The sequence below is a fragment of a genome, unplaced genomic scaffold (genome assembly GCF_019419815.1).
Source record: "Pyrus x bretschneideri cultivar Hongxiangsu unplaced genomic scaffold, Pyrus_bretschneideri_v1 Contig1, whole genome shotgun sequence".
Classification (NCBI taxonomy): domain Eukaryota; kingdom Viridiplantae; phylum Streptophyta; class Magnoliopsida; order Rosales; family Rosaceae; genus Pyrus; species Pyrus x bretschneideri.
The window spans coordinates 9990638-10006936 of record NW_025999390.1 but is presented as its reverse complement, the minus strand read 5'-3'; the positions used below and the strand labels follow the sequence as shown (position 1 = coordinate 10006936).

Genomic DNA, 16299 nt, shown 5'->3' with positions numbered 1-16299 from the left:
AGAAAAAGGAAATAAAAAATCTCAAGATGTTTGAGAGGTTTTGCGCAGGGCAGTTGTGTGTTGAATTGGAGGTTCCTGAATTGCAACCTCCTTTCTCTATTTATAGCAGCAAAACCCAATCCTAACCATACTCGAACTAGGACTCCTTACCCCAATCCATCTTATCTCGGCCAATCCCACTTCTATTAGGATTTTGAATTCAACCTCTTACTAGGCCACATTCACCTCTACTTTCCGGTATCCTTATATAGCCGAGAATCCTTACTGCATCAGGACTTAACCACTTCATTCATCTGCTTCACAATAGGGCCCACCTACTTCCTATTCATCTGGAACATTCTTTTCCAAACAGGGCTTGGCCAACTTTTAGTTAGGCGGCTTATGAACCGGCTGGTTTGTAGAAATCCTCAAACAGAGCTTTTGGGCCGAGAACAATTCCATATTCGGCCCAACCCAATAATTTTAGGTCCAAACAAGTACCCAAACTTTACCGCATATGACTCGTTTTTGATGGAAGGCCAAACCAGACAATCATCGCAACAAAGATCTCCAAGATGAGTAGCCAAAATAGCAGCCATTTCCTTAGACGACAAAAAAGGGTGACGGAAGCTAAGGTCCCACGAACGGGAAGAAGGATTGATGAGAAATTAAACCCGAGTGGTCCGGGTGACCAACACATCTCCACAGGGCCTAAGGTGACCCAACGGAAGAGAAGGAAGCCATTTATCCACCCATAAACGAACAGAATTCCCGTTCATGATTTGCCAATTTGCCTGTTTCATCAAGAGATCATGACCGACTAAAAGGATTTAGTTGAGTAAAATACAAACAAAAGGATCGATGTCATGACAAATAGGTGGCGCATAGCTGCCACATGGCCAACGGTCGCTTGTCCGACGTTAACATTTTTTCTCCCATCTCATGCATGAAAAATAAAAAATGAAAATAAAAAAAAGAGAGATCCGAATTTTTAAATTATTTATTTTGCTTTTTAATTGACTTGTAGTCTTGTCGGCAAGGCAAAGAATTTCGCTTTCACTTCCTCAGTCAGAGACAGCCAGTACCCGCCCTCCACGCACCGATTCTTCCGCCCAAGTCCTCATTACACCAAAGAAAAATAAGAAAATCGAGATTAATTACCTTAATTAACACTCCATAATCTCAATTATATATATTGGCATTTACGACTCCATATCCCCGGTCCCCAGTCCCCAGTCCCCCAGTCCCTCTCTCTCTCTCTCTCTCTCTCTCTCTCTCTCTCTCTCTGTCTTACCAACCGACTAAGCTTCCCCAAATCTCGACCAAACCGATGGCCTTCGTTTTCGGATTAGTGCTCGGAATACTTGTCGGGCTCGCAATCATCGTCCTCTTTGTTCGGTTCGAGAACCACCGGTCCAAGCTCCGGTCCGAGCTCGCCACCACTGTGGCTGCTTTTGCTCGAATGACCGTCGAGGATTCCAGAAAGCTCTTGCCTCCTCAGTATTACCCTTCCTGGGTCGTCTTCTCTCACCGCCAGAAGTTGAGCTCCCAACTCTCTCTCTCTCTCTCTCTCGCTCGCTAGAATCTCCCGGGACTAATGTGTTTTCTTTGAAATTTTCAGTTGGGATGGCTCAATTCTCACCTCGAAAAGATGTGGCCTTATATCAATGAGGTAAAAATCCATCTGGGTTTTCTGCATTTCTTTTCAAAATTTTGTGAGTTTGTTAAATTTTGATGATCTTTTGAGGTGGGTTTCTAAAATTGGTGGTGTAGGCAGCGTCTGAGCTGATAAAGACTTCAGCGGAGCCAATTCTGGAGCAGTATAGACCAGTCATATTGTCCTCGCTCAAATTTTCCAAGTTTACTCTTGGTACGGTGGCACCTCAGTTTACAGGTGAGTTCAATTCATTTAATGATTGAAAAAAAAAAAGTTCTCTCTTTTCAATTCTTTGTGCTTGTTTGGAAAGTGGGTTTTCCTTATTTTTCACAAAGATGTCACATTTCCTTATTTTTTACCACAACTTGATTGAGTGTGTAGGTAATCCCTAAATATATCTATAATTCATTAATCTAGACATACTAGCACAAAACCAAGCGTAATGGCGTTCTAATATTCATACAACCTGGGATAAGGCTTTGTTGTTGTTTGTTGTATTGTATAGATGATAGCTGATTAAAATCTTCCATTTTGTTATGGCTTTAGTGTCATTAAAAACGGGAGCTTTAAATGAAGGGTTTGCAAAGCAATAAGCATTCATTAATGTTGGGGTTCTAATGAGATGGTTTCTTTCATTAGGGGTTTCTATAATTGAAGATGGAGGCGACAGTATCACTATGGAGTTGGAAATGCAGTGGGATGGAAATCCAAGTATAATACTTGCTATCAAAACTTTAGTTGGTGTAGCACTACCGGTGCAGGTAATCTGCAACTTAATGCCTACTTGCTTCTGTCAGTGTAGGTTTTTTCCAAAGCTCATGATGATAATACATACAATTTTGTGTCTGCATATGTCGATTTCAGGTGAAAGATATTGGATTCACGGGGGTATTCAGGCTGATTTTTAAGCCTCTGGTTGACGAGTTTCCGTGTTTTGGAGCTGTTTGCTATTCATTGAGAGAAAAGGTAGCATCCATTTCAAGTTCCAAGTGTAAAAGAATTTTAGAGGGAGAAGTTTTGTACTGATAATATAATTTATTTTACACATGAAAAGGGAGTTCCATGAGACGAAGGTTTGCACTAACTTAGCATATTTGTAGGATTATTTATATTCTGTTAGTGAATAGCTAGCTATGCAATTAGATTACCAGAGACACTCAACAACACTAATGTAGCAACTGTGTTGTTTTATTTGCAGAAAAAGTTAGATTTTAAGCTTAAGGTTGTGGGTGGCGACATATCTACATTACCTGGGATATCCGATGCAATTGAGGTTTGAACTATTCCATTAATTTTTCTTTCATTAATTGAGTCTTGCACTTATGTATGATTTTGTAATGTCTTGTGACATGATCTTTATTTGAGTACTTGCATGAGTTGGCAATGTAAATGTCATACTTAATGTTCTGTCCTGTAGTGAAAATTTCAAGTATCAGTTGGGAAAACAGTATTTAGGATTGACCTGGTCAATGGAGCTAGGATTTAGAATTACAGAGTGCTGATACTCCTGTAAAAGTGTGCCTTCAGTTCAAGATGAGGTTGTAGTGTTTCCATTATTGTCTGGAATATGCAGACATCGGGTTCCATAGATCCTTGCTTGTGAATTGCATTAAACCAATACCAATTGTGAAACGGCTGTACTGGATGAGTTTGCAAGAAATGTATAGCAGTCCACTAGTCTTTCAGCAATATAAGACTTAATAGGTCTTATTTCATGCATGATTATCGTGCATGTTTTGCATAATATGCAGGATTTGTTTTATCATACATACTTGGTTTAATTGAGATGCAAAATTTTTATACAGGGGACCATACGGGATGCTGTTGAGGATTCAATTACATGGCCTGTTCGGAAGATTTTTCCCATTTTGCCCGGGGATTACAGGTAAAGCAGAACGCACAGGATTGTCCCTATGTCACCTATCAATATTGTTAATCGTTTATTCTATGGTTTATGTTATCAGTTTATGGTTATTTTCTTCATATTTTGATTAACTTCATTTGGTTAGTGATCTGGAGTTAAAGCCAGTCGGAGTGCTAGAGGTGAAACTTGTGCAGGCAAAGGAGTTAACGAATAAAGACATGGTGGGAAAATCAGATCCCTTTGCAAGACTATATATACGACCTTTACCAGACAGAATGAAAAGAAGCAAAACAATTGTAAATTTCGGATCCTCTTATATATCCATTCATTTTACTTATTTGTTTTTCTTTTAATTAGTTTTGAAGAAATTCTATGTTTTTGTCTTCCTCTACAGAACAACGATTTGAATCCCATCTGGAATGAGCACTTTGAATTTATAGTTGAAGATGAAACGACTCAACATTTGGTGGTTAAAGTTTATGATGATGAGGGACTTCAGGCGTCTGAGCTCATTGGATGTGCTCAAGTACAACTGACTGAACTTCAGCCTGGTAAAGTGAAGGATGTATGGTTGAAGCTGGTTAAAAGCTTGGATATCCAAAGAGATAATAAAAACCGCGGGCAGGTTAGAAGACTAATATTCATCCCATAATAAATAGCAACTAATTTTGAAATGCATTCTGGATCCTACTATGGTGGGCTATTGGAATTTACACTTTTCTGTGGATGGCTATTGGATTTTGAAATTAGAAGATCATTTTATATGCTCCCACCCACTATAGCTGTTTTTTCTTTCTGATGTATTCTGAAAGAAAATTTCACCTTTTTAAAATGTTTTTCTTTCTGTTTTAGGTGCATTTGGAGCTGTTATATTGTCCATTTGGCATGGAGAATGGCTTTGCTAATCCTTTTACTTCCAACTCCGCAATGACCTCTTTGGAAAAGGCACTTAAAAGTGGAATGAACGGAGCAGATGCTACTGAAAGTGAAAAGGAAGCCACACAGAAAAGAAGGGAGGTCATAATTAGAGGTGTACTAACTATTACTATAATATCTGCTGAAGACTTGCCACCTGTTGATCTGATGGGGAAGGCTGATCCTTATGTGGTGCTCACCTTGAAGAAATCAGGAACGAAAAACAAAACTAGGGTAAGATTCCGAGTGCCAGAAGACTGTAGATACCTATTTTTCTTCTTTGGACAAAATTATTCCTGTAGTTTGATTCCTCGTAGAGCTTGCTGCCTTGTTTGATCTGTAGGTTTTGTTGATCCTTAATTTTTTATTTTCTTTTCTCAGGTTGTTAATGAGAACTTGAATCCTGTTTGGAATCAAACTTTCGACTTTGTTGTCGAGGATGGATTGCATGACATGCTCATACTTGAAGTCTGGGACCATGACACTTTTGGCAAGGTAATACTGTTTTCAGTTCTCCATTTGGTTTTTCGAGCGTAGTGGCAATGTTTCTAAAGTGTCTCATGGTAGCTTAGACCTTTACTTTTGAACTTGTGCTAACCTAGGTCCTTTCCATATCGTGCAGGACTATATGGGCAGATGCATCTTGACCCTCACTAGGGTCATCTTAGAAGGGGAATACCAAGACTCGATACCGCTAGATGGAGCCAAATCTGGGAAATTGAACGTGCATCTTAAGTGGAATGCACAACCAATTTACCGCGAGTCTTGATTGATCTCTGTCAACTGTTGTATGGATAACAGTATATGGACGATGTACTACCCGCCCGGAGATGTATACAAAGAGCACCAAAGACACCTTCATTTCACACATGCTTGTTGATTCACAAACACTGGAAAGTACTCAGATGGTGTACATAGTTGTTTCATAGTACCTGTCATAAATGTAGTGAAGCTGTAGCATGTATACCAATCAAATTCACGGCCTCGGCCGGGAATTACTCGATTACTGTTTGCTTGGATTGTCGGATTATCGATCTCTGTGTTTTGAAGCGGGATTCTGCTTCTTCACCTTTGGTTACCCTTTATTATTCCATGTTTTTCAGCTACATTGTGGTTTTTATGGAGGGGTTCTTATGCCTCGATACGACGGAGCTGCCCGCCTGGCTGCCGCGGAAAATGCAAGTTAATAGGATCGGATGCCACATCGTGAGCTTTGGTGACACTTAAACATCTCGGCCGAGTTACTTTTAGGCTAGATTTTCTCACTTGATCGAGGGGTCTCCAACGACTTGGTTCCCTTATTTGCTTGCATTTTTTTCCCCAATTGCAGTTATGTGGGACTTAGTTCTAGTGATTTGAAATGTTAAAGCATGTCTGAGTTCATAAGATCACATCTTTTTTTATGGGTGGAAAATGCTGACAACCTTCTTAGCTCTTATACAGCAATGTTGCACGATAATTTGAACAATATTTTCCAAATCACTTTTCAAAGATTATCTCTGCAAAAATTAACTAAATTAACTAAACTAACCAAATTTAAAATCGTGCAGGCATCCAACGGCTATTCAACGTATTGACAAAACATGTTTCTACCTAAAACACTTAAATTTTGGAGGTTCTAATCATCAAACAACATTTGTCATGTAAAAAGAAAAGCAGAAATGGTAATCCGAGCGAACATCACCCTTTTGTATTTAAATTTAACTCCTTAAAAGGGTCGAAACAGTAGCAAAACAAAATAAAAATCCAATGCTATAACATATTTTTCATTTCAAAACTTTGTTGCCACAGTTAGTGGCAGCTCCAATACCATGAACAAGTAGCCAACCAACAAGGGATCGTATTGCTTATTTATGCACGTCTCTATACAAGCTAATCCGATGTTTCAACTTTCACGCATCTCTGCATCCTTCAATCAGATATTCATCTAGCAAAAGACCCCTTAAGACGCGATCGATCTTTTTTTCAATACATAGCAATTTCGTCCATTGTCTTCCTAACATTATGCTTCTTCAGTTTTCGCCTCCTGTGATTCGTACTCCTGCATTACCAAAACTCAAATCATATCAAACACATTTACTAATTTGCATTACCGAAAAGTGAATTGCTCGCTGTTTTGGCACCAAAAACATGAATACCGTATGGCTATACTCACCAGTACTGGTTGTCTAATACAAACGCGTCCATTGCGGTTTTCTTCCCATCGTCATTGCGGTTCCAATGATAGAGTGCGTGTGTCCTGTTTATAAGCTCAAGCGTGGAATGCCCGTAGCTGGCTTCTCGGAACGCAGAATAATCTGGTTGTGGATTCCTAAACCTACAGAAACCAGTGGAGAAATTGTTAGTCATGACTGTCTGCACAAAAAGAACTTGATTTCCCTACAGATTGTTAGTCGTCTTATCTGCGTAATGAAATTATGTTTCTTAATTATGCTATCATGTATTTCGACTGATCTTAACTTATTAACGGAACAAAAAGTGTAATCGAAAAAACTAGAATAAAGTTCTTACCTTCCAGCAAGTCCTTCTTGGTTCCCTCCATCTCCAACAGTTATGTACACAGGAGCCGATTTATCTGGTATCGGGTACTGGTAACCGCTTGTTACGTTGTATCGTATATTGGAGATTCGATACTGAAAATAAAGGCGAAAGGAAAACATAAATCTCAATCTAGCGATGAAAAGTGTAATTGATATAAGATGAACTAGCACAATATGTATGAACGAAACGAAAAGCCCGTTAAGTATTACAAACTTCAATGGACCTCCATGCCAGAATAACAGACTGTTTGTGTACACACGAAGATGAATGGAATTGTAAGACTGTACTCCAATGTTGAATGCCGTAGTCATGACTATAGTATCAACTACACCATATCATATGATAGGATGCGATACAAAAACATATAAGGTAAAGAATCATACCGATCTCTCATAAGCATGGACATGGCCAGCAAACACCACATCAACTTTGTATTGAATGAACCATCTCTCAAACACTGCTCGCATGCTTTCACCTTCCATGTAATGAACAGTCGTTACTATTGTATAATGGAACATGCATAAGGACTATGAGCCAAGGTGTCTTTTCCCTGTCAACCCTTTTCAATTCTTCTGCAAGCCACCTCCATTGAGGCGTGTACTTCACTGGTGAGAAAGTTAATAGATGATGTAAGGTATACTGGCACAAAAAAGTCTGTTCACATATTTGCAAGTGTAGGAATGTACAATTACCAAATGGAGAGTAACTGGACAACACGATTATATGAGTTGATGCACGTCTGATGGCATACCAAAGAGGATTGCTACTATTAGAGGCCAAATGAGGAGTAGCATACCGATGAAGATAGTTCTTGAATGGAGTAACTTCTCCCTAGAATATGTACAAAAGTATTGGTTAGATAAAGCAACAATTTTTAGGTTGCCCTGTTAACATGATAGGAGTTTCGGAACACAACAAATCATGTACATAAACTTATTTGGATATCAGTAGAATTTTACAACTTTTTGATGTCGTGGATCTATATTTTCATCCAATACAGTTCTAGGCGTTCTAGGATTCACACAGCCGACCCACTTAGTGGGATAAGGTTTTGTGTTGTTGTTGTTGTTTGTACGGTTCTAGGGTCACGGAACAATAAAAAGAGACTTATAGCGACAAAAGTAACTCAGACAGTTCTGTAAAGCTATGCTTGATACTTTACCATATAAGGCATGTAATCAATTTCATGATTGCCAGCAGACCACATCCATGGCTGATACGCAGTACTTTGCTCGACGAATCGACCCCATGTGTCCCACCGTAAACCCACTTCATTATACTGATATCTATCAGCATAGGAAAGATCTCCAACGAATAAAACAGCCTGTCCTGAACTCTTCATGTAGTGCTCAAGAGTTGACAGAGAGTTAAATGTCTGACCCAAATCACCTGCAACATACAGATAACGATTTATCGGGAGAAACTACAATATTCAACATTATTTTACACACAATGATAAGAATCCTAGGATACAAGTATATCGGGCCGTGGTCACAGCATAGAGAAACTAACTGTTATCAGACCCTTTCCAGAGAGAAAACAACTCACCTATGATCCCAAATGTGTAATGAGAATTTGGATCGATCTTTGGAGGTGTTGTAAACCAAAATTCTCGAGATGAATCGCCATTTCCAATTTTGTAATAGTACTTTGTGTCATACTGTAAACAAGACATAATTGAAGGTTTAGTGAAACTATAAGCAAGAGAACGAACAAGTTTGTATATTGCGTCTAAAACATTGAACAAGGTGGGAACATAGGTTGGGAAACTTGGAGACACCAATTCACAGAGTCGATTAAAACTTTAAATTTACGTTGTTAACTGAGAAGAAATCGTTGTCACAAGATTTTCATAATAGGCAAACCCAGAGAGTAAACATTTCACCACATATGCTTCTACTAGTATACTTCACAAAGTATTAATCATGGTTACCTCTAGGCCATCGACAAGACAGTGATGGATGTAGCCAGACTTATACTGGTAGAAGGTGTAGTTTGTCACGACACCCTTAGCAGAAAACTCGTATTTTTTCTCTGATGTACCATACTGCACTTTACTATCCCCTGGTTCGTTGGCCGTAACCCATGAGATGATTACAGCCTTTCCATCATAGTCACCTTGGGTGATATGCACCTGCAATGAATGTTTAAAGTGTATAAGAACATTACAGCTCAAAACATCAATATTAGTAAAGGATTTTCATCCTATTCGTATTAAATATAGCACTTTTGATTTAATCAAAATTGTTGGAAGAAATCAGGAACCGTAACTTTCCACATCCCGAATTCTGAAAACCTGTAAAATGTGCCTATTTTTCTACAGCAATATCAAACAGCTATGAATTCTCACTTGTTGTGGAGCATTGTAACCCTTTGTCACCGCAAATACTTTATTGTTCAGAGGGATGTCAACCGATGGATACTCAGATCGAATGAAAGTACTCGTGATTCCTGCAGCATTCCCACTCCTCACAACGCTCAACAAGACGAAGGAGGTAAGAATAATTTGAAGCAGCGTGGACTCCGTCTAGTAACAGCTGCCGTCATTGTTCATTCAGCAAATTACACTAAAACTAACTCCACCTACAAGAAGAATAAGAAATAAGCAATCAGCCATATCAGCAACCCGAAAAACCAACTGAAGAAGAAACATTTGACGAAAGGGGATAAAAGACAATTTCTGTGATCCTCCTCTCAATCGAGGCCACATCAAATTTTCACAAACCCTTCCAATTTTTACTTGAAAAACTTTGCAATTGCAAATTCCAACAATCCAACAAGATCAAAGCACCAAAATTTATTCAAAAAAATTACTTGTTAAGAGTTAGAGATGGATATAAACAGATGATTTGAGTAAATCAAACATAACCAAACCCATTGAAATTCCAATTGAATTTCTGCTGAATACAAACATTTCCAATCCACATTAACACACAGGAACATAACTAAACAACTAAAAATTCATTATAATTGAATAATTAGAACTAATATTCTGCCAAATTAAATAGATCAAACAGAAAAAAAGAAACTTTCAAAGTTAGAGAGAGAGAGAGAGAGAGTACCAGAAATTTATAGCTTGAAGAGGTTGAGGAGAGAGAGCGAACGCAGAGAGGGGAGAGAGAGATCGTGTGAACTAATTATTAGTTGGAGGGGGAAGGCGTATATTAGTGGGCATCCGATGAGTTGACGTGGTGTGGCGTAGGTTAGAGGAAACTATAACCTCGGACCATTCGGGTACAGGCGACGAGATTGGATTGGTCTGTTGAGGCTTTTATGAAGGGATGTGTTATCACACGTCTTATTTTACTTCTCACATATTTCATGATAATTTTTGTTCATTAATCTTCTTCAATTCATTCCATCCGACAGCCGAAAATTAAAAATGTGTGTGAGAAGTCCACACACCCTTATGAAAGGGACCCACACACGGTCCCAGCGTGTCTGTCAAAATTCAAACGAGGTGGTACATTTTTGTCTTTTTATAAAATAAGGAAGTGTTATTGGCACTCCAAAAATCTCATTATACACTCCTCATAAGTGTATTTTTCTTTCCTAATATAGAAAGTTTGGAGTGTAAAATAAAATTTTTGGAGTGCTAACAAATCCCATAAAATATTGATGGTAATTTGGTAAATTACTGATTATCTAATTAAACATGTTCCATCGTCGTAGGATTCGCTCATCCAAAGGACATGAGATTTTTTTGGGTAAATTATACATAACTACCTCAACTAACAGTTTCATACCTCGTCTTTAAAAAGTTTCAATGTCATACCTTATCTTTGAATTTGTTGCAATGTCATACCTTTCGTCAATTGTCTGTCAATTCCTCTGTTAAATACTAACGTGGCTTGAGGCGGGGCCCATTTTCTAATAAAAAATTAATAAAAACTAAAAAAAATCATTTAATATTTTTTAAATATTTATAAATAAATAAATAAATAAAATCTTTAGTTCATCTACCCCCGTCCCCCCTCTCTTCTCCCCATCTTCATCTTCTTCCCCCGACTCCCCTACCTGCAACCCATAAAAAGAAAGAAAGAAAAAAAAATTAAAAAATAAAAACCTAGTTCGTCTTCCCCCCGCACCTGCCCTCTTCCCTCCTCTACACACCCCACTCCTTAAATCTACACTCATTCCTCCCATTTTCTCCGCACCCAGGTTCTCCACCCGCGGAATCGGCCTCGCAAATAGGGTTTCCCAATTCCACCTCATGAACCCAGGGATGGTTGCGTAGATAGGATATGGGTTTTTTTTTTTTTTTTTTTTTTTTTTCTTTCTGGGTTGCAGGTAGGGGGTCAGGGGAAGAAGATGAAGATGGGGGAGAAGAAAGGACGAGGGGGAGGGTGGGGGGAAGACGAACTGAGGGGTTTTTTTTTTTTTTTTTTTTTTTTTTTCTGGGTTGCAATGGGAAGAAGATGAAGATGGGGGAGAAGAGAGGAGGATGAGGGGGCATACTTCTTTTTTTTTTTTTTTTTTTGGGGTTGCAGGATGCGAGGTCGAGGGAAGAAGACGAAGATGGGGGGGGAGGAGGAGGAGGAGGAGGGAGGACGAACTGAAGAGTTTTTATTTTTATTTTTTAATATAATAATAATAATTTATTATTTTAATATTTAAAAATATTAACTAATTTTTTTTTAGTTTTTAATAATTTTTTAATCGAAAGTAGGCCTCACCTCAAGCCACGTCAGCATTTAACAGAGGAATTGACATACAACTGACGGAAGGTATGACATTGCAACAAATTCGAAGATAAGGTATGACATTGAAACTTTTTAAAGACAAGGTATGAAACTGTTAATGATCTAATAATTGAGGTAGCTCTGTGTAATTTACCTTTTTTTTTTTTGTCAAGGGGAAGATTTTATTCCAACCAAAACACAAACTTACAAACAGATAAAGGTCCAAGAACACCTATAAACAACCAAAAAGGGTCTAAACAGAAAGAAAAAACAAAAAAAACAATGAATGAGCCTAAAAGCCCAAAACCAAAGAACATTCGAGAAGCACCCACTGCTTTCTCCACTGACGGTGCAAGGAACTGCCAGCCAGCCAATTCTCCGACCATCGCCGATCATCTCCTTCATTGACGTCTCATGCGCACAGCCATAAGTTAGGGGTAACCGGCATCCAAGCGAAAGAGGCCAATCGTCAGGTGGAAGCTCAGAACAAGTCCCAAGCATCATTGGCGCAAGCGGCAGACACAAAGGAGAACGTGGTGGTGTGAAAAACACCCAAGCCGGTGCAAGCGCTGGAACTCTACACACGAACTTGATAGAGGACATGGCTGAAAAACTAAGCAAGGAAGAACCAGGAAGAAGAAAACCCACGGAGTTAGAGGAATTGGATAGGTCGAATTGAAAATTGGGGAGAACCAACAGTAGATACAGGGAGAAAAGAAGGAGAAAAGGGAGAAGAGGACACAACACTTGACCCTAGCCGAAGCTAGGGCCGGTGCCACAGAAGAGTCTGGAAGAAGGTCTCACAGAAGCACTCTCACAGCGGAGAGAAAGAAACTCTCACAGAGGAGAAAAGCTTATTGGTTTTGTAATTTTTATTTTTATTTTTTTTTAGATTAAGGACATGAGATTTTTGTTTGAAGAATACCAGCAATCTTTTCATTTCTTTTTTTTTTTTTATCGGAAGCAACCTTTTCATTTGAATATTTATAATCTACATTTTTATTTTGTATTGTTGATGGTGATTCAAAGCATTCATTTTATATGTTACTCTTTACCGATCATATTTGTTAAAAATGATGTTATTTAGTCGTCTAATGATTATTTAATAAATACATCAACTATGTTGTTCAATTAAACACTAAAATTTTGCAAAGTCATCTTTGGGAACTTTGACATTATAAAACATTGCAAGATGATTCAATGAGTTTAAAAAAAAAAAATTAAAAGTACGACTAAGAAGGTCAGTAACATATCCCAACTCGAGGAATGACAAGGCATATAAGTTCATTGATTTAACAAAAGCATTGGATTGTCTTAATGATTACGGCATTCTTCTTAAAGTCACTGTATTCGAGGTTTAAACCTTCGTTTCTTATTAGCGTAAAGTAGTGTAGGACATCCCTTGTTCTGAATATAAAAAAAGGAAAACGTTGGATTGTTTTTTGGCTTTGGAACAGAAGGTTATCTCCAACCGAAATGGCTAAACATAACCATATCTAGAATTATAACTCTGCAAAAAAATTATTTTTAAATGAATAATGTTAGATTATACTCTTATGCCAACTTCGACCGAATGTGCTAAATATAGCCCTTCAATAACTTATTAGTTTTAAATTTATACTTTAAATTTATTGATTAATTTAATTAAATTATTGTTGGATGCTTTTAAATCTAACTATCGAATTTAATCAATTATCGTAAGTGAGTAGTTGGGCCCAAAAAAAGCTAAGAGAGGGGCTATATTTGGCCATATAATGACCTGATGAGCTTTATAGAATTATAGTCTAGTCATTGGTTAGAGATGAATATTTAGGCAAATCATGCCATTTTTTGACTTTTGGACCTTTAGCCCTATCCAGTAGAGATGACCTAAACTTCATCTCAACTTAGTCCATTCTCAAATTTGATGATATTATTTGGGTGGTGTTATCCACAAACATCGCTTTTTACTTTCAACACATGCCCTTTTAATCTTCATAATTTGATAATCTTTAATTCATCCAATCCGATCATCGAAAATTAAGAAGTGAGTGGAGAAAGTAAAAATGATGTGCGAATAACACCACCTTAATTTGGGATTTGTAGTATTTTGGATCATGATAGGAATTGCTTGATAAGCCCATAAGACTTTGGGGTGGGTGGGCCATATGTTGCAATATATTTTTAGGAAAACTAATGAAAAAGATTTGAAAACTTTGAGTTTTAACGATAAAGACAAAATAAAGGGTAAAGTAAATAGTATCAGGTTTAACTTTTTAGTGTAAAAATGTGATTTTTCGTTAAAGTAAACAGTACCATGAGTTTTTCGTTAAAACTCATTTTATTTTTTTTCTTTTTCAAATAGGCAGAATTGTTGGGGGGCATCGACTCATCATAGGCAAAAACATGATAAACTCATGGCTCACATCTCATTCTTAAATCCCCAAAAATCATAACCTCGTGCCCAGGCGTGGGCCAAACACAACGCCCACACCACACATTCAAAAATAATGATGCATCCCCATGGATCTTAATAACTTATTGCTAACTATTAACATCGATTCTGATTGTATTTGATAGAAAAATATTAAACGTGATGTTTTGATCTCTAAAACCAGATTGGGGATAGAGAACAGGGGACGTAAAAGGAGTAAAATTGTTGACTTTAAGTAGAAAATAAGAAAACTTAAATTACTACCTGCACTGCATAATTAAACTGTGACATAAAGTAGTACGTTATATAGTTGATAAGTGTAGCATTACTAATTAATAATGTCATGCATAATTTAAAAGTGTAAGAAATATTGCTCACAGTTATTCTAAAGAAACAAAAAAACTTGTGTAGAAAAATGGGTGTTGGCGAGTACTGATTGGTGGCATATTATAGTCCATTGCCTGAGGCTTTGCTAGCCTCCAAATAGTAATCATAGAACTCAATTCAAACTTTGGCTTGGATTCTCTATTTTTATTTATTTCTATTCTACCACGACATTAGAAGTGAGGTTGTGATACACCGTGCAACAGAGAACAACTTACATAACATGAAGATGCTGTCATACAACATTATGCGTTTATGATCTAATAATATTTGAACAAAAATTTATATATATCTTTATTTCATTGATATCGAACTCCACCGTGACGACGGTGTATCTATAAACTAAAATGTTTCATTGAAACTGACATACACAACAACCCGAATTATCAAATTATGAAATAATTTTTGCACTCTCGTTATTTCTTTAGTTAGTTCTTTCTTGCAAAACTCTGTTTCAGAACTAAAACTCTAAACTCCCTTTCTAACCAGTCTTGCATCAATTCATTAATACTCTAAACTCCGTTTCTAGAGACCAAGAATGGTCGTTGAGTTGAGTTGAAACAAGAAAATCCTTTTTATTTGTTTATTTTTATTTATTTATTTCATTTCAATAATTTAATCTCCATCTTCTAAAAAGCAAAATCTTTTTCTTCAGAAAATCACTACAGCTTCTGATCGCCATATCCATGGAGGTGAAGCTCCATCAGAAGGAAGACGGCCCACGAGTTCTCAAGGTCCTAGAAGCTCTAAAACAAGCCTCCCACGAGCTACAGACCCACCCGATTCCCCACTCAAACTCATCCTCCGCCATTAACGCCCTCCTCGAGCTCGAGACCGAGTCCGACAACATCCTCTCCCGGGACCCACAACTCTCCGCCCTCTCCCAACACCTCGCCACCCTCAAAACCCTCGTCGAGTCCCTCCGCCAGTCCAGCGGCCACCTCAGCATCCGCTCCTTGCTTACTCGCTGCTGCTCGACTCACTGCCTCTCCAAACTCGCCCGGTCTATCGAGTCCGAAATTCAAGCGTGGATCGACCGCGAGTGCTTACATAGCTTGACGCGAGCTCTGGAAGAAGACCCAATTCGCGACGAGGAGGAGTTGATCGAACTACTGACTCAGTTCGAGGACCGAGTTGCGCAGGGGTTCAACCATGAGTTGCAAGATTTGATCTTGAAGTCCAAAGTTGTCACCTCGCTCGAGTCAGTTCTGTGCGAGTCGACTCGGTCATCGAAGCGAGTCAAAGAACACACTGCTTTCGCCATTGCAGCTCTGATCAAGTTCAATAAAGATGTTTTCGTGGGTCAAGTTTTGATCGGTCGGCCGACGATCAGCTCTCTGATAAAAATCGCGTCTCCGAACGCGATCAGAGTACTCTGCGCGCTCATCAGGCTGATCAAATCGCCGCTCGTCGACGAGATCGAGTTCAACGGAGAAATACCCCAGATCATAAGCTTCCTGAATTCCGAAGATTTGGAAATGCGAGTGATGGCGATGGTCTGCGTGTTCGAAATCGGGTATTTCGGGCGGAAGGAGGCTGTTGACGCGATGCTACAGGAGGGGTTGATTGAGAAGCTTGTGGAGTTGCAGAGGTCGGAACACGGCGGCGATTTGATGAGGGAGAGCAGGGAGAAGGGGTTCTTGGAGAGCCACCCGTTTTCGAGCTGCGTGGCGAGGTTCGCAGTGCAGTTAGAGGTGGGGGAGGGGCTGAGGCAGCGGGAGAGGAGGGCGTTTAAGCAGCAGATATTGGTGAGAGTAAGGGAGGCGTCTATTTCCGACGCGGAGGCCGCCACCATTTTTGCGGAGGTTTTGTGGGGAGCTTCGCCTTAATTAAGGGGCGAAAGAGAGAGAGTGATATGATTGGC

The 16299-nt window shown here is 38.7% G+C and overlaps 2 protein-coding genes across 2 annotated transcripts; one reads left to right on the top strand and one right to left on the bottom strand.

The window, feature by feature from the left end:
* The first annotated feature begins 1217 nt into the window (after nt 1-1217).
* Nucleotides 1218-5483, top strand: LOC103949179 (synaptotagmin-5). The gene is made up of 12 exons (XM_009360283.3): nt 1218-1519; nt 1601-1651; nt 1753-1873; nt 2276-2397; nt 2501-2602; nt 2835-2909; nt 3442-3521; nt 3646-3796; nt 3895-4125; nt 4353-4649; nt 4797-4910; nt 5038-5483. The coding sequence occupies exons 1-12, from the start codon at nt 1310-1312 to the stop codon at nt 5182-5184; spliced, it is 1701 nt and encodes a 566-aa protein (XP_009358558.2). The 5' UTR covers nt 1218-1309; the 3' UTR covers nt 5185-5483.
* Nucleotides 5484-6077: 594 nt separating this feature from the next.
* On the bottom strand, nt 6078-9982 carry LOC103949178 (bifunctional purple acid phosphatase 26). The gene is given in 11 exon segments (XM_009360281.3): nt 6078-6456; nt 6571-6732; nt 6927-7048; nt 7340-7447; nt 7449-7561; nt 7649-7787; nt 8119-8345; nt 8505-8616; nt 8890-9090; nt 9307-9482; nt 9485-9982. Coding segments are annotated over 11 exon segments (1455 nt in total). The 5' UTR covers nt 9504-9982; the 3' UTR covers nt 6078-6380.
* Between the last annotated feature and the right edge of the window lie 6317 nt (nt 9983-16299).

Bases quoted from the DNA above. Each gene is read 5' to 3' on its own strand.
- LOC103949179 (XM_009360283.3), top strand. From the start codon at position 1,310: ATGGCCTTCGTTTTCGGATTAGTGCTCGGAATACTTGTCGGGCTCGCA. The intron at 2,398-2,500 runs GTAATCTGCAAC...TGTCGATTTCAG, and splicing joins GTGTAGCACTACCGGTGCAG to GTGAAAGATATTGGATTCAC. The intron at 2,603-2,834 runs GTAGCATCCATT...TTTTATTTGCAG, and splicing joins GCTATTCATTGAGAGAAAAG to AAAAAGTTAGATTTTAAGCT.